This window comes from Phocoena phocoena, chromosome 8 (genome assembly GCF_963924675.1).
Source record: "Phocoena phocoena chromosome 8, mPhoPho1.1, whole genome shotgun sequence".
NCBI lineage: Eukaryota > Metazoa > Chordata > Mammalia > Artiodactyla > Phocoenidae > Phocoena > Phocoena phocoena.
Window position 1 is genome coordinate 24,447,730 of NC_089226.1, and position 18,566 is coordinate 24,466,295.

Consider the following 18,566-nt stretch of genomic DNA (forward strand, 5'->3'; position numbering starts at 1 on the left):
TGAGTTTGTATTTTATTATAATTGACCTACAACACTGTGTTACTTCCTGTTACACAATATAGTGATTCAATATGTCTACACATTTCAAAATGATCACCACTATAAGTGTAGATAGATTTATTTATTTATGGCTGTGTTGGGTCTTGGTTGTGTTGTGCGGGCTTCTCATTGTGGTGGTTTCTCTTGTTATGGAGCATGGGCTCTAGGTGTGCGGGCTTCAGCATTTGTGGCTCGTGGGCTCTAGAGTGCAGGCTCAGTAGTTGTGGCGCACGGGCTTAGTTGCTCCATGGCATGTAGGGTCTTCCCGGACCAAGGCTCAAACCCATGTCCCCTGCATTGGCAGGCGGATTCTTAACCACTGTGCCACCAGGGAAGCCTAAGTGTAGATTTGATATCACTATACAAAGATATTACATAATTATTGATTATTTTGCCCACACTGTACATTTCACATGTGTGACTCATTTATTTTGCAGCTGGAATTTTGTACCTCTTTATCTCCCCACCTATTCTCTCTTCTCCCACCTCCCTCCCTTCTGGCAGCAACTCATTTGTTCTCTGTATCTGCAACTCTCTTTCTGTTCTGTTCTAATTGTTCATTTGTGTTTTTTTAGATTCCACATATAAATGAAATGATACAGTATTTGTCTTTCTCTGTCTGACTTGTTTCACTTAGCATAATATCCTCTACATTCATCCATGTTGTTACAAATTGCAAGATTTCTTTCTTTTTATGGCTGAGTAATATTCCATTGTATATATGTACCACATCTTCTTTATCCATTCACCTAATCATGGGCACTTAGGTTGCTTCCATATCTTGGCTATTATAAATAATGCTGTAATGAACATAGGGGTGCATGTGTCTTTTCTAATTAGTATTTTAATTTTTTCAGATTAATACCTAGTAGTGGAATTACTGGATCGTATGTTAATTCCATTTTTAATTTTTTGAAATCTCCATTCTGTTTTCTACAGTGGCTATACCAATTTACATTCCCAACAATAGTGCATAAGGGTTCCTTTTTTCTCCACATTCTCTCCAACACTTGTTATTTGTTATCTTTTTGACAAAAGCCATTTTGACAGGTATGAGGTGGTACATTATGGTTTTTTCTTTTTTTTTTCTTAATTGAAGTATAGGTGATGTACAATGTTATACAAGTTACAGGTGTACAACAGAGTGATTCACAATTTTTAAAGGTATACTCCTTTTATAGGTATTATTAAATATTGGCTATATTCCTTGTGTTGTACTATATATCTTTGAAGCTTATTTCATACATAATAGTTTGTACCACTTAGTCCCCTACTCCATATTTCCCCTCCCCCTTACCTCTCCTCACTGGTAAGCACTAGTTTGTTCCCTATATCTGTGGACCTGTTTCTGTTTTATTATATACATTTATTTGTTTTATTTTTTAGATTCCACATATAAGTGATAATATAGAGTATTTGTCTTTCTATGTCTGACTTATTTCACTTAACATAATACTCTCTAGGTCCATTCATGTTTTTACAAGTGGAAAAATTGCATTTTTTAATGGCTGCAGAGAATTCTATTGTGTATATATACATATAAACATATTCTTTGTTCATTCATCTGTTGATGGATACATGTTGCTTCCATATCTTGGCTATTGTAAATAATCCTGCTGTGAACATTGGGGTGCATGTATATTTTCAATCTAGTGTTTTTCGTTTTTTTGGATATGTACTCAGGAGTGGAATTGCTGGGTCATATGGCAGTTCTATTTTTAATTTTTTGAGAAACTTCCATCCTGTTTTCCACATTAGCTGTACCAATTTACATTCCACCAACAGTGAGCAAGGGTTTGCTTCTCTCCACAGCCTTGCCAACATTTGTTATTTGTGTTCCTTTTGATGATAACCATTCTGACAGGTGTGAGATGATATCTCATTGTGGATTTGATTTGCATTTCTCTATTGACTAGCGATGTTGAGCATCTTTTCATGTGCCTGTTAGCCGCCTGTATGTCTTTGGGAAAATGTCTATTCATTTTCCAAAAGTGGGGAAAATACCCACTTTTTAATTAGGTTGCTTGTTTGAGTTTTATGAGCTCTGTATATATTTTGGATATTATCCTTTTTCAGTCATATCATTTGCAAATATTTTCTTCCATAGATTGTCTTTTTGTTTTGTTGATGGTTTCTTTTGCTGTGCAAAAGCTTTTAAGTTTAATTAGGTTCCATTTATTTTTGCTTTTGTTTCCTTTGCTGTAGGAGACAGATCAAAAAAAAAATACTTCTACAATGTATGTCAAAGAGTGTTCTGCCTATGTTTTCCTCTAGGAGTTTTATAGTATTTGGTCTTACATTTAGGTCTTTAATCCATTTTATTTTTGTATACGGTGTTAGAGAATGTTCTTATTTCATTATTTTACATGTGGCTGTCCAGTTTTCCCAGCACTGTTTATTGAAGGGACTGTCTTTTCTCCATTGTTTGTTCTTGACTCCTTTGTCATAGATTAATTGACCAAAGGTGCATGGATTTATTTCTGGGATCTCTATTCTGTTCCATTGATCTATGTCTCTGTTTTTGTGCCTCTACCATACTATTTTGATTACTGTAGCTTTGTAGTATAGTCTGAAGTCAGGGAGGGTGATTCCCCCAGCTTTGTTCTTTTTTCTCCAGATTGCTTTGACTGTTCAGGGTCATTTGTGTTTCCATACACCTTTTTTAATTATTTGTGCTTGTTCTGTGAAAAATGCCATTGGTATTTTGATAGGGATTGCACTGAATCTGTAGATTGCTTTGGGTAATATGGCCATTTTTTGGGGGGGAGTTGCATGGCTTGTGGGATCTTTTTTCCCTGACCAGGGATTGAACCTGTTCCCTTGGCAGTGAAAGCACTGAGTTCTAACCACTGGACCACCAGGGAATTCCCCAACCATTTTAGAAATATTAATTCCATGACCAGAATATATCTTTCTATTTTTTATGTGTGTCATATTCAGTTTCTTAAATCAGTGTCTTATAGTTTTCCAAGTACAGGTCTTTTACTTCCTTGGTTAGATTTTATCTTACATATTTTATGCTTTTTGGTATAATTGTAAGTAGGATTGTTTCCTTAATTTTTCTTTCTGATAGGTCATTGTTAGTGTATAGAAGCCCAACAGATTTCTGTACATTATTTTTATATCCTGAAAATTTACTTAATTCCTTAATTAGCTTTCATAGTTTTTTGGTGGTGTCTTTAGGATTTTTTATATATAGTATCATGTCATCCACAAACAGTGAAAGTTTTACTTCTTCCTTTCCAATTTGGATTCTTTTTATTTCTTTTTCTCATCTGATTGCTGTGTCTAGGACTTACAATACTATGTTGAATGAAAGGGGTGAGAGTGGGCATCCTTATCCTGTTCCTGATCTTAGAGGAAATGCTTTCAGCTTTTCACCATTGAGTATGATATTGGCTGTAAGTTTTTCATATATGGCCTTTATTATGTAGAGGTATGTTCCCTCTATACCCACTTTGTTGAGATATTTTTTATCATAAATTGATTTGAATTTTTCAAAAGTTTTTCTGCATCTATTGAGATAATCATGTGAATTTTATTCTCCAATATATCACTGTGGTGTATCACATTGATTGATTCATAGGTATTGAATTATTCTTGAATCCCTGGGATAAATTCCACTTGATCATTGTATATGATACTTTTTTGGTTTTTTTACTGAGTATCTACTATGTGCCATTGCTTCACACAGACATTATCTCATTTATTTATCACCAAGCAATATCTATGGGCTAGATATTACTATTTTCCAGCTGATAAAACCGAGACATAAAGAGGTTATATGATTTTCCCAAAGTCACACAGCTATTATATATGATACTTTTAATGTATTGTTGAATTCAGTTTGCTAATATTTTGTTGAGGATTTTTGCATCTGTATTCAGCAGTGATATTGGCCTGTAATTTTCTTTTTATGTGGTGTCTTTGTTTGGTTTAAGTATCAGAATGATATTGGCTTCATAGAATGAGTTTGGAAGCATTCTATCCTCTTCTCTTTCATTTTGGAGTAGTTTGAGAATGATCAAAGATAACCTTTCTCTAACTGTTTGGCAGAATTCACCTGTGAATCTGTCTGGCCCTGAACTTTTGTTTGTTGGGGGTTTTTTAATTACTGATTCAATTTCATCACTGGTAATTGGTCTGTACATATTTTCTATTTCTTCCTGATTCATTCTTGGGATACTGTATGTTTCTGGGAATTTATTTCTTCTAAGTTGTCCATATTATTGGTGCATAGTTGTTTGTAGTAATCTCTTATAAGCCTTTGTGTTTCAGTGGTATCAGTTGTAACTTCTTTCATTTCTGATTTTATATATTTGAGACCTCTCTCTTTTTTTCTTGATGAATCTGGATAAAGTTTTATCAATTTTGTTTATCTTTTCAAAGAACCACCTCTTAGTTTCATTAATCTTTCATGTTTTTATTTTTTGGTCTTTATTTCATTAATTTCTTCTCTGATCTTTATGATTTCTTTCCTTCTATCAACTTCGGGTTTTGTTCTTCTTTTTCTAGTTCTTTTAGATGTAAGGTTAGATTGTTTGAGATTTTTCTCATGTTCTAGGGAAGGATTGTACCTCTATAAATTTCCCTCTTAGAGCTGCTTTTGCTGTGTCCCATAGGTTTTGGGTCATTGTGTTTTCATTCTCACTTGCCTTTAGGTATTTTTTTGATTTCCTCTTTGATTTCTTCAGTGATCCATTAGTTGTTTGTTAGCATATTCTTTAGCCTTCCCATGTTTGTGTTTTTTGCAGTTTTTTCTCATAATGTTGTGATTGGAAAGGTATTTGATATGATTTCAATCTTATTAAATTTATTGACAATTGTTTTGTGGCCTAGCATGTGATCTATCCTGGAGAACGTTCCACATGCACTTGAAAAGAATGTGTATTCAGCTACTTTTGGATGGAATGTACTCTATGTATCTATTAACTCCATCTGGTTTAATGTGTCATTTAAGGTCAGTGTTTTCGTATTGATCTTCTGTCTGGATGATCTATCTTTGATGTAAATGGGGTGTTAAAGTCCCCTACTGTTATTGTGTTACTGTCAATTTCTCCCTTTATGTCTGTTATTATTTGCTTTATATATTTAAGTTTTCCTACAATTGTTTTATCTTCTTTTTGGATGGATCTCTTCATCATTATGCACTGTCCTTCCTTGTCTCTTGTTACAGTCCTTGTTTTAAAGTCTATTTAGTCTAAGTATTGCTACCTGGCTTTCTTTTGATTTCCATTTCAATGGAATACCTTTTCCATCTCCTCACTTTCAGTCTGTATGTGTCCCTAGATCTGAAGTGGGTCTCTTGTAAAGTTTTTGTATCCATTCAGCCACCATATATCTTTCAATTGGAGCATTTAGTCTATTTATATTTTAAGTAATTATTAATAAATATGTATTTATTACCATTTGTTCATTGTTTGCTGGTTGCTTTTGTAGTTCTTTTTCTCTCCTTTCTTCTTTTGCTCTCTTCCCTTGTGACTTGATGGCTATCTTTATGTTATTTTGGGTTCCTTTCTCCTTTTTTTGTGTGTGTATATATTATTTTTGGTTTGTGATTACAATGAGTTGTGTATATCTGTGTCCATATATTTATATTTTTTTCTCACAGGTGGGCATTTTATTTTCCCACTTTTTGCTGCTCAACTTCTGTGCATCTTCCTATGTTTGTGGACTACCCCACCTTTGAGGTGGAAATCTCCTCTCCTATACAGATTTTTTTAAATTGAAGTATAATTGCTTTACAATGTTGTGTTATTTTCTGCTGTACACTGAGGTGAATCAGCTATATGTATAGCCCTCCCTCTTGGACTCCTTCCCACCCACCCCCCATCCAACCCATCTAGGTCATCACAGAGCACTGAGCTGACCTCCTCATGCTATAACAACAGGGAAAGGTAGCAGGTTCCCACTAGCTAGCTATTTTACACATAGTAGTGTATATATGTCAGTCCTAATCTCCCAATTCATCCCACCCTCCCCTTCCCCACCATGTCCACCTGCCCATTCTCTACATCTGCATCTCTATTGCTGCCCTACAAAGAGGTTCATCTGTACCATTTTTTTAGATTCCACATATATGTGTTAATATACAATATTTGTTTTTCTCTTTCTGACTTACTTCACTCTGTATGACAGGCTCTAGGCCCACCCACATCTCTATAAATGACCCAATTTCATTCTTTTTATGGCTGAGTAATATTCCATTTACATTTAGTCCATTTACATTTAAAGTAATTATTTTTAAAATTTTTAAAAATTTTATTTTTTGGCTGAGTCAGGTCTTAGTTGCAGCATGTGGGATCTTTGTTGAGGCATGTGGGCTTCTCTCTAGTTGTGGCGTGAGAGTTTTCTCTTTTCTAGCTGTGATGCATGGGCTCCAGAGTGCATGGGCTCTGTAGTTTGTGGCACACAGGCTCTCTAGTTGAGGTGCATGAGCTCAGTAGTTTTGGCATGCATGCTCAGTTGCCCCATGGCATGTGGGATCTTAGTTCCCCGACCAGGGATTGAACCCGAGTCCCCTGCATTGTAAGGCAGATTGTTTACCACTGGACCACCAGGGAAGTCCCTAAAGTAATTATTGATAAATATGTATTTATTACCATTTGTTCACTGTTTTCTGGTAGTTTTTGAAGTTCTTTTTTTCCTTTCTTCTTTTGTCCTCCTCCTTTGTGATTTGATGGCTATCTTTATGTTTTTTTGGGTTTCTTTCTCCTTTTTTGTGTGTGTATCTATTATAGGTTTTTGGTTTGTGATTACCATGAGGTAGGTGTGTGTGTCTACATATATATTTTTTTAATTTGAAGATCTCTTAAGTTTGAAAGCATTCTAACAAGCCTGCATTTGTACTTCTGCCACCATGTTTCATGTTTAATGGTTTTGATATATTTTAAATCTTTTTGTTTTTTGAATCCCTTAACTCCTTATTGTGAATTTAGATATTTTACTACTTTTGTCTTATATACATGGTTGATCTACTACCTTTATTGTGCATTTATACATGGTTGATCTACTAGCTTTACTGTGTGTTTGGATTTTTCCTTTCATAATTTTTATATTTCTGGTTGTGGTCTTTTCTTTTCCACTTAGAGAAGTCCCTCTAACATTTCTTGTAAAGTTGGTTTAGTGGTGCTGAGCTCTTTTACCTTTTCTTGTCTGTAACCTCTATACCTACTTCAAATCTGAATGATAGCCTTGCCAGGTAGAGTAATTTTGGTTGTAGGTTTTTTTCCATTTATTACTTTGAATATATTCTGCCACACCCTTCTGGCCTGCAAAGTTTCTGCTAAAAAGTCAGCTGATAGTCTTATGGGAGTTCCCTTGCATGTAACTAGTAGGTTTTCCCTTGCTGTTTTTAAGATTCTCTTTTATCCTTAATTTTTTCTATTTTAGTTATAATGTGTCTTGTTGTGGACCTCTTGGGGTTTATCTTGTTTTGGACTCTCTATGCTTCTTGGACCTGGATGACTGTTTCCTCCCCCAGGTTAGGGAAGTTTTCAAATATTACTTCCTTAAATAAATTCTCTGCCAGTTTCTTTCTTTTTTCTCCTTCTGGGACCCCCTATAATGCAAATGTTAGTATGCTTCATGTTGTCCTAGAAGTCTCCTAAGCTATCCTCATTTTTTAAATTCTTTTTTCTTTTCTCTGTTCAGCTTGGGTGATTTCCACTATGCTGTCTTCCTTAAATGTTTGATAGAATTAACCAGTGAACAAATCTGGGCCTGGTGTTTTCTACTTTGAAAGGTGAATTATTCATTAAATTTCTTTAATAGCTATCGATCTATTCATATTGTCTATTTCTCCTTATGTGAGGTTTGGTAGGTTGTGTCTTTCAAGGAATCAATCCATTTTGTTTAGGTTATCAAATTTGTGAGCATAGCATTATTCATAATATTTGTTCATTATCATTTTAGTGTCCACGGAATCAGTAGTGATGACCTGTCTTTCATTTCTGATATTAGTATTTTGTGTTCTCTGTCTCTCTCATTGCTGCTACCCAGTATCACAGGACAGAGTGAGTATCATACAGTGTATCACTAGCCTGGGGAAAGATCAAAATTCAAAATTAGTAGTATGGTTTCTACTGAATATATACCACTTTTGCACCATCATAAAGATGAAAAATTGTAAGTCAAATCATCATAAGTCAGGGACCGTGTGTGTGTGTGTGTGTAACTATTAGCCAGGAGAAAATTATGCAAAACTAATGTTGTCTTTCAGGCTGAACAATTTAGGGTAACATCTGTTTTCTCATCTAACTTAGTATAATCAGGAGACAGGCTGGGGACCAATAATTTTTTTCTCTACTTTCCATTTGGTGTGGGGCACTAAAATTTAGAAGACCAATTATATACAATTCTTACAAAATTTAAACATGGATTTTTGATTTAATAAAAGCTAGCTAGGAAAGGTCATCTATTGTTTAACTCAGATTCACCAGTCACATTTTTTTCTCTGAATTTACCTGGAAGATATTTAATATGAAAATCATATATTTGAGGGATTTTAAAAAAACTTCTGTTTTATGACTAACAAATCACCTGACTTTTACACTTTTACATTACATAGAAAGGAAACATAGTTTGGTATCATTTTCCCAGTTATAATGTAAGCTGTTTTACTTATTGAGTGTCTATAAGAAAATAAAATCCTAAGATACTTTCTGATTTAAAATTAACTATTTGAGGTTTATTCACTTCATCTATTTCATAAATAGTCAATATTCAACAACTGTTTAACATTATAGAGTGAGAAGTTGTGAACTGATATATACAGAATGTTGAAGACTAATTTTTTTTTATAGGCAGAACTTCTAGATGCTGCTGCTGGCATTAATGTACGATTCAGATTAGGTGGTGTAAGTATGGATAGATTCTTATTTAGTACTTTTAAAGCACATTTACATGAAATTTAAAAGATGTAATTTAAAAAAACATAAACCATTTTTCTAATTAAATTGAAACGGTCCTTTGAACTTTTCCAACTATAGGTTAAATTTCCACCTGAACTATACTATAAAATTTTCACTCACAGACATATTGAAGATCTGTGTGCTAATAGCCCTAGAGATTACACAAAACTTCCAGCAAAACATACATCTCATATTAAAAGTGATAATCTTCAGGAAGAGGATTATAGTGGCTGGTATCGTCGTACAGAGAACAATGGCTGGAGGCCTGTTTCTGATAAAGTAAGAAAAGATAAACATTAATAATTTTGAATATTATGTGCTTACAAACCTATCTGTCTTTCTGAAAATTAATTTTTAGATTATTTTTAAAAATAATGAATCCTACTAATTTAACTGATAAAATTTACTTAACTATTCTGTGGTTACTAATATACTTCAAGATACAGCAATATATCTTTTTTTTTTTAATTTACTTCTACTTTTAATAGTCATCTTTGAATCTAGGCTATCTTTAGATACTCTGTGGCATTCAGCTATTACCCATCTTTATAACAAAGCAAATCTGAAGATGTTGTTGATTCTATATTAATCCTTGAACAAGAGGTGAGGGTTCTTGAGAATAATATGCCATTTTCTCTATAGAGCTTGTAACAGCAGACACTAGTGGGAGATCATTTGGGTTTTCATGATGTTGGAAAATTTAACATGTGCTCATATGAACAGAATGATTTTAAATATATATAGTTCCTAATGCATATATGTGATTCTAGGACTTTTCTATAGACACCCATGTTTAATCTTTTTGTGGAAATAATTTCTATCTAAGGATATTTGTAAGCTTATATTTTTAAAGTTAACATTATCTGGTTCTATAGCTCTGGATATTTGTTTATATAGCCACAAGTATCTTCATTCAAATCCTCAATCTCTGATATACAGATTGTAGAATGTAGTATACTGAATATACTAAGTATGAAAAGTGAAAATGATCAAAGTGTGAATTCATTCATTCATTCAACAAACTTTATTGCATACCAACCAGATGTCAGGCATTGTACTAGATGCTTGGGAAGCAATAGTACATAAGAATAGTCCTTCCCCTCAAGTAGTTTGCTTTTAATTAAGGAGAAAGTCAAGTAAACAGGATATTTCAGTACAGTGCAGTGAATATGTGATTTAATAGAGGCAAGTTCAGAGTGCTGTGGGGGGTAACAAACTTTCCTCTTTGTTATTTAATGTGTATGTGGTGAGGGAGGAAGAATGAATTGGAAATAGGAAAACAGGCAATCAGTATAAAGTGTCAAACAGGGGAAACCACAAAGTCTTGGGACACAATGGTGAGATTTCTGTGTTCTTTGAGTGTGCCCATATTCCTTGAGGATTAGAGTCTTCAAAAGTCAATAGCACCTACTGGTAAGATCTGTTCTTATGAGAAACTAAAACACTCTTAGAATATGTCTATTCATTTATTCATTCAACAAATACTTATTAAATAGTACCTCAGTACACTAATTTTCCTATGGCATATGCCTCTTAAGGTTCAATGTGCCATTCACTTAATTAGAAATATCTTAAAAGGGTCTATCCTCTCCTCTATTTCTATCTTGGCATATTCCTACTGAACACATAGAAGTTCTTTTCTATAGTCAGATAACCTCATAATCAGTAATCCAATATTTTGTGTATTAATTTTTCATTTCTCAATAGTTTTGGAAGTCTACTGAGAATGTAATGGTGGGAGACAAAAAGGAAAGTGAATTCCATTTCTCTAAATTGAAGAGAAGGCAAGATATAGAAAAGAAAAGAAAAATTAGAAAAATACGATGGATGCAGCAAATGTAAGTTGATGAAATACTTAGACTTACTAAAGAAGTATACAGTCATTTTTTTAGACTGCTATCACTACTAAAGTAACTACATGTTACTTTAAAAATAAGATGAAATACTACAGTATATTTTTTAAAATACATAGAAAGCAAATACGTAATAAATGCCTGCTAGACACTGTTAATTTCTGGGATATAAACGGGAAAAGACAGGTTCTCTTTGACCACAAGGAAATCATAATCTTTTGGAACATGAGATATGAAAATCAGCATTTACTCTTATATATGAGATAACTTTAATATGACCCACTAGACCCACTCTATACCATTCTCAACCTTTCTTTCTCCCCTAAAGAAACTGACTTGTACAGATTACACTAAAAGTCATTCTGGACTTATCTAACAAATATTAAAAGCAAGTCTCAAAAGAATCAAATTGTTTCCAAGTTTACTTGACAATGTATAAGAACAAAGCCCCCAAATATTTAAAGGAACACAATAAACTCAAGTGGTCAAAATCTATAAAATTTACAATGTCTACCATATAGTAATCGATTACCAGGCACTCAAAGAAGCAGGAAAATATATCCCTGAGAAGAAAAAATAATATCAGCTAACTCACCAAAAATAACTTTTAAAAATAAAAATGGAGAGACACGAGGGGGAAGACGGCGGAAGAGTAAAACACAGAGATCACCTTCCTCCCCAAAGATATATCAGAAATACATCTACACGTGGAACAACTCCTACAGAACACCCACTGAACGCTGGCAGAAGACCTCAGACCTCCCAAAAGGCAAGAAACTCCCCACGTACCTGGGTAGGGCAAATGAAAAAAGAATAAACAGAGACAAAAGAATAGGGACGGGACCCGCACCAGCGGGAGGGAGCTGTGAAAGAGGAAATGTTTCCACACACTAGGAAGCTCCTTCGCAGGCGGAGACTGTGGGTGGCGGAGGGGGGAAGCTTCAAAGCCACAGAGGAGAGAGCAGCAACAAGGTGCGGAGGGCAAAGCAGAGAGATTCCTGCACAGAGGATTGGTGCCAACTGGCACTCACCAGCCCGAGAGGCTTGTATGCTCAACCGCTGGGGCGGCTGGGGGCTGGGAGCTGAGGCTCGGGCCTTGGTCGGAGCGCAGGGAGAGGACTGGCTGCGTGAACACAGCCTGAAGGGGTTAGTGCATCACGGCTAGCCGGCACGGAGTCCGGGGGAAAGTCTGGACCTGACGAAGAGGCAAGAGACTTTTTCTTCCCTCTTTGTTTCCTGGTGCGTGGGGAGACGTGATTAAGAGCGCTGCTTAAAGGAGTTCCAGAGGCGGGTGCGAACTGCGGCTAACAGTGTGGACCCCAGAGACGGGCATGAGACGCTAAGGCTGCTGCTGCCACCACCAAGAAGCCTGTGTGCGAGCACAGGTCACTATCCACACCCCCCTTCCGGGGAGCCTGTGCAGCCTGCCACTGCCAGGGTCCAGAGATCCAGGCACAACTTCCCCTGGAGAACACATGGTGTGCCTCAGGCTGGTGCAACGTCCTGCTGGCCTCTGCGGCCGCAGGCTCGCCGCGCACTCCATGGGCGTTCCTCCCCGTGGCCTGAGTGAGCCACAGCCCCCGAATCAGCGGCTCCTTTAACCCCATTCTTTCTGAGCGAAGAACAGACGCCCTCCGGTGACCTACACGCAAAGGCGGGGCCAGATCCAGAGCTGAGGCCCGGGTGCTATGCGAAGAAGAGAAAGGGAAATTTTTCCAAGCAGCCTCAGGAGCAGTGGATTAAAGCTCCACAATCAACTTGATGTACCCTGGATAGGTGGAATACCTGAATAGACAGCGAATCATCCCAAATTGAGGAGGTGGACTTTGAGCAAGATATATTGTTTTTTCCCCTTTTCCTCTTTTTCTGACTGTGTATGTGTATGCTTCTGTGTGAGATTTTGTCTGTATAGCTTTGCTTTCACCATTTGTCCTAGGGTTCTGTCCGTCCATTTTGTTTTGTTTTGTTTTTACTTAAAAAAACTTTTTTTCTTAATAATTATTTCTTACTTTTTATTTTAATAACTATTTTATTTTATCTTTATTTTATTTTATCCTCCTTCTTTCTTTCTTTCTGCTTTTTGTCCCTTTTATTCTGAGCTGTGTGGATGAAAGGCTCTTGGTGCTGAAACCAGGAGTCAGTGCTGTGCCTCTGAGGTGGGAGAGCCAACATCAGGACACTGGTCCACAAGAGACCTCCCAGCTCCACGTAATATCAAATGGCGAAAATCTCCCAGAGATCTCCATCTCAACACCAACACTCAGCTTCACTCAACGACCAGCAAGCTACATTGCTGGACACCCTATGCCAAACAACTAGCAAGACAGGAACACAACCCCACTCATTAGCAGAGAGGCTGCCTAAAATCATAATAAGGCCACAGACACCCCAAAACACACCATCAGATGTGGACCTGCCCACCAGAAAGACAAGATCCAGCCTCACCCACCAGAACACAGGCACTAGTCTCCTCCACCAGGAAGCCTACACAACCCACTGAACCAACTTTAGCCACTGGAGACATTCAACAAAAACAACGGGAACTACGAACCTGCAGCCTGCGAAAAGGAGACCCCAAACACAGTAAGATAAGCAAAATGAGAAGACAGAAAAACACACAGCAGGTGAAGGAGCAAGATAAAACCCACCAGACCCAAAAAATGAAGAGGAAATAGGCAGTCTACCTGAAAAAGAATTCAGAATAATGATAGTAAAGATGATCCAAAATCTTGGAAATAGAATAGAGAAAATGCAAGAAACATTTAACAAGGACCTAGAAGAACTAAAGAGGAAACAAGCAATGATGAACAACACAATAAGTGAAATTAAAAATACTCTAGAAGGGATCAGTAGCAGAATAACTGAGTCAGAAGAACGGATAAGTGACCTGGAAGATAAAATAGTGGAAATAACTACTGCAGAGCAGAATAAAGAAAAAAGAATGAAAAGAATTGAGGACAGTCTCAGAGACCTCTGGGACAACATTAAACACACCAACATTCGAATTATAGGGGTCCCAGAAGAAGAAGAGAAAAAGAGAGGGACTGAGAAAATATTTGAAGAGATTATACTTGAAAACTTCCCTAATATGGGAAAGGAAATAGTTAATCAAGTCCAGGAAGCACAGAGAGTCCCATACAGGATAAATCCAAAGAGAAACACACCAAGACACATATTAATCAAACTGTCAAAAATTAAATACAAAGAAAACATATTAAAAGCAGCAAGGGAAAAACAACATATAACACACAAGGGAATCCCCATAAGGTTAACAGCTGATCTTTCAGCAGGAACTCTGCAAGCCAGAAGGAACTGGCAGGACATACTTAAAGTGATGAAGGAGAAAAACCTACAACCATGATTACTCTACCCAGCAAGGATCTCATTCAGATTTGATGGAGAAATTAAAACCTTTACAGACAAGCAAAAGCTGAGTGAGTTCAGCACCACCAAACCAGCTTTACAACAAATGCTAAAGGAACATCTCTAGGCAAGAAACACAAGAGAAGGAAAAGACCTACAATAACAAACCCAAAACAATTAAGAAAATGGGAATAGGAACATACATATCAATAATTACCTTAAATGTAAATGGATTAAATGCTCCCACCAAAAGATACAGACTGGCTGAATGGATAAAAAAACAAGACCCATATATATGCTGCCTACAAGAGACCCACTTCAGACCTAGGGACACATACAGACTGAAAGTGAGGGGAGGGAAAAAGATATTCCATGCAAATGGAAACCAAAAGAAAGCTGGCATAGCAATACTCATATCAGACAAAATAGACTTTAAAATAAAGACTATTACAAGAGACAAAGAAGGACACTACATATTGATCAAGGGATTGATCCAAGAAGAAGATATAACAATTGTAAATATTTATGCACCCAACATAGGAGCACCTCAATACATAAGGCAAATACTAACAGCCATAAAAGGGGAAATCTACAGTTACACATCCATAGCAGGGGACTTTAACATCCCACTTTCACCAATGGACAGATCATACAAAATGAAAATAAATAAGGAAACACAAGCTTTAAATGATACATTAAACAAGATGGATTTGTTTGATATTTGATATTTATAGGACATACCATCCCAAAACAACAGAATACACATTTTTCTCAAGTGCTCATGGAACATTCTCCAGGATAGATCATATCTTCGGTCAAAAATCAAGCCTTGGTAAATTTAAGAAGACTGAAGTTGTATCAAGTATCTTTTCCAACCACGACACTATGAGAATAGATATCAATTACAGGAAAAGATCTGTAACAAAATACAAACACATGGAGGCTAAACAATGCACTACTTAATAACGAAGTGATCACTGCAGAAATCAAAAAATACCTAGAAACAAATGACAATGGAGACACGACGACCCAATACCTATGGGATGCAGCAAAAGCAGTTCTAAGAGGGAAGTTTATAGCAATACAATCCTACCTTAAGAAACAGGAAATATCTCGAATAAACAACCTAACCTTGCTCCTAAAGCAATTAGATAAAGAAGAACAAAAACACCCCAAAGTTAGCAGAAGGAAAGAAATCATAAAGATCAGATCAGAAATAACTGAAAAAAATGAAGGAAACGATAGCAAAGATCAATAAAACTAAACCCTGGTTCTTTGAGAAGATAAACAAAATTGATAAACCATTAGCCAGACTCATCAAGAAAAAAAGGGAGAAGACTCAAATAAATAGAATTAGAAATGAAAAAGGAGAAGTAACAACTGACACTGCAGAAATATAAAGGATCATGAGAGATTACTACAAGCTATTCTATGCCAATAAAATGGACAAACTGGAAGAAATGGACAAATTCTTAGAAATGCACAACCTGCTGAGACTGAAGCAGGAAGAAATAGAAAATATGAACAGACAAATCACAAGCACTGAAATTGAAACTGTGATTAAAAATCTTCCAACAAAAGCCCAGGACCAGATGGCTTCACAGGCGAATTCTATCAAGCATTTAGAGAAGAGCTAACACCTATCTTTCTCAAACTCTTCCAAAGTATAGCAGAGGGAGGAACACTCCCAAACTCATTGTATGAGGCCACCATCACCTTGATACCAAAACCAGACAAGGATGTCACAAAGAAAGAAAACTACAGGCCAATATCACTGATGAACATAGATGCAAAAATCCTCAACAAAATATTAGCAAACAGAATCCAACAGCACATTAAAAGGATCATACACCATGATCAAGTGGGGTTTATTCCAGGAATGCAAGGATTCTTCAATATATGCAAATCAATCAATGTGATAAACAATATTAACAAATTGAAGGAAAAAACTATATGATTATCTCAATAGATGCAGAGAAAGCTTTCAACAAAATTCAACACCCATTTATGATAAAAATCCTGCAGAAAGTAGGCAGAGGGAACTTTCTTCAACATAATAAAGGCCATATATGACAAACCCACAGCCAACATTGTCCTCAATGGTGAAAAACTGAAAGCACTTCCACTAAGACCAGGAACAAGACAAGGTTGCCCACTCTCACCACTATCTCTCTCTCTATATATATATTTTTTGCGATACGCAGGCCTCTCACTGTTGTGGCCTCTCCCGCTGTGGAGCACAGGCTCTGGACGCACAGGCTCAGTGGCCATGGTGCACGGGCTCAGCCACTCCACGGCATGTGGGATCTTTCTGGACCCGTGTCCCCTACATCGGCAGGGGGACTCTCAACAACTGCGCCACAAGGGAAGTCCCTCACCACTCTTATTCAACATAGTTTTGGAAGTTTTAGCCACAATAATCAGAGAAGAAAAGGAAATAAAAGGGATCCAAATCAGAAAAGAAGAAGTAAAGCTGTCACTGTTTGCAGATGACATGATACCATACATAGAGAATCCTAAAGATGCTACCAGAAAACTACTAGAGCTAATCAATGAATTTGGTAAAGTAGCAGGATACAAAATTAATGCACAGAAATCTCTGGCATTCCTATACACTAATGATGAAAAATCTGAAAGTGAAATCAAGAAAACACTCCCATTTACCATTGTAACAAAAAGAGTAAAATATCTAGGAATAAACCTACCTAAGGAGACAAAAGACATGTATGCAGAAAATTATAAGACACTGATGAAAGAAATTAAAGATGATACAAATAGATGGAGAGATATACCATTTTCTTGGATTGGAAGAATCAACATTGTGAAAATGACTCTACTACCCAAAGCAATCTACAGATTGAATGCAATCCCTATCAAACTACTACTGGCATTTTTCTCAGAACTAGAACAAAAAAATTTCACAATTTGTATGGAAGCACAAAAGACCCTGAATGGCCAAAGTAATCTTGATAATGAAAAACGGTGCTGGAGGAATCAGGCTCCCTGACTTCAGACTATAGTAATCAAGACAGTATGGTACTGCCACAAAAACAGAAAGATAGATCAATGGAAGAGGATAGAAAGCCCAGAGATAAACCCACACACGTATGGTCACCTTATCTTTGATAAAGGAGGCAGGAATTTATAGTGGAGAAAGGACAGCCTCTTCAATAAGTGGTGCTGGGAAAACTGGACAGGTACATTTAAGAGTATGAGATTAGAACATTCCCTAACACCATACATAAAAATAAGTTCAAAATGCATTAAAGACCTAAATGTAAGGCCAGAAACTATCAAACTCTTAGAGGAAAACATAAGCAGAACACTCTATGACATAAATCACAGCAAGATCCTTTTTGACCCACCTCCTAGAGAAATGGAACTAAAAGCAAAAATAAACAAATGAGACCTAATGAAACTTCAAAGCTTTTGCACAGCAAAGGAAACCATAAACAAGACAAAAAGACAACCTTCAGAATGGGAGAAAATATTTGCAAATGAAGCAATTGACAAAGGATTAATCTCCAAAATTTACAAGCAGCTCATGCAGCTCAATAACAAAAAAACAAACAACCCGATCCAAAAATGGGCAGAACACCTAAATAGACATTTCTCCAAAGAAGATATACAGATTGCCAACAAACACATGAAAGAATGCTCAACATCATTAATCATTAGAGAAATGCAAATCAAAACTACAATGAAATATCATCTCATACCAGTCAGAATGGCCATCAGTAAAAAATCTAGAAACAATAAATGCTGGGGAGGATGTGGAGAAAAGGGTACACTCTTGCACTGCTGATGGGAATATGAATTGGTACAGCCACTATGGAGAACAGTATGGAGGTTCCTTAAAAAACTACAAATAGAACTACCATACGACCCAGCAATCCCACTAGTGAGCATATACCCTGAGAAAATCATAAGTCAAAAAGAGTCATGTACCAAAATGTTCATTGCAGCTCTATTTACAATAGCCAGGACATGGAAACAACCTAAGTGTCCATCACCCAATGAATGGATAAAGAAGACGTGGCACATATATACAATGGAATATTACTCAGCCATAAAAAGAAACGAAATTGAGTTATTTGTAATGAGGTGCATGGACCTAGACTCTGTCATACAGAGTGAAGTAATTCAAAAAGAGAAAGATAAATACCATATGCTAACACATTTATATGGAATCTAAGGGGGAAAAAAATGTCATGAAGTATCTAGGGGTAAGACCGGAATAAAGACACAGATCTACTAGAGAATGGACTTGAGGATATGGGGAGGGGGAAGGGTAAGCTGTGACAAAGTGAGAGAGTGGCATGGACATATATACACTACCAAACGTAGAATAGATTGCTAGTGGGAAGCAGCCGCATAGCATAGGGAGATCAGCTCAGTG

The 18,566-nt window shown here is 36.4% G+C and overlaps 1 protein-coding gene across 1 annotated transcript in view; it reads left to right on the forward strand.

The window, feature by feature from the left end:
- C8H11orf65 (chromosome 8 C11orf65 homolog) overlaps positions 1-18,566 on the forward strand; it is a 108,277-nt gene that overhangs the window by 67,926 nt on the left and 21,785 nt on the right. The window contains exons 3-5 of the mRNA XM_065883121.1: positions 8,844-8,897; positions 9,030-9,230; positions 10,659-10,789. Coding sequence (XP_065739193.1) covers positions 8,844-8,897; positions 9,030-9,230; positions 10,659-10,789 — 386 coding nt within the window. The remainder of the gene's footprint in view (positions 1-8,843; positions 8,898-9,029; positions 9,231-10,658; positions 10,790-18,566) is intronic.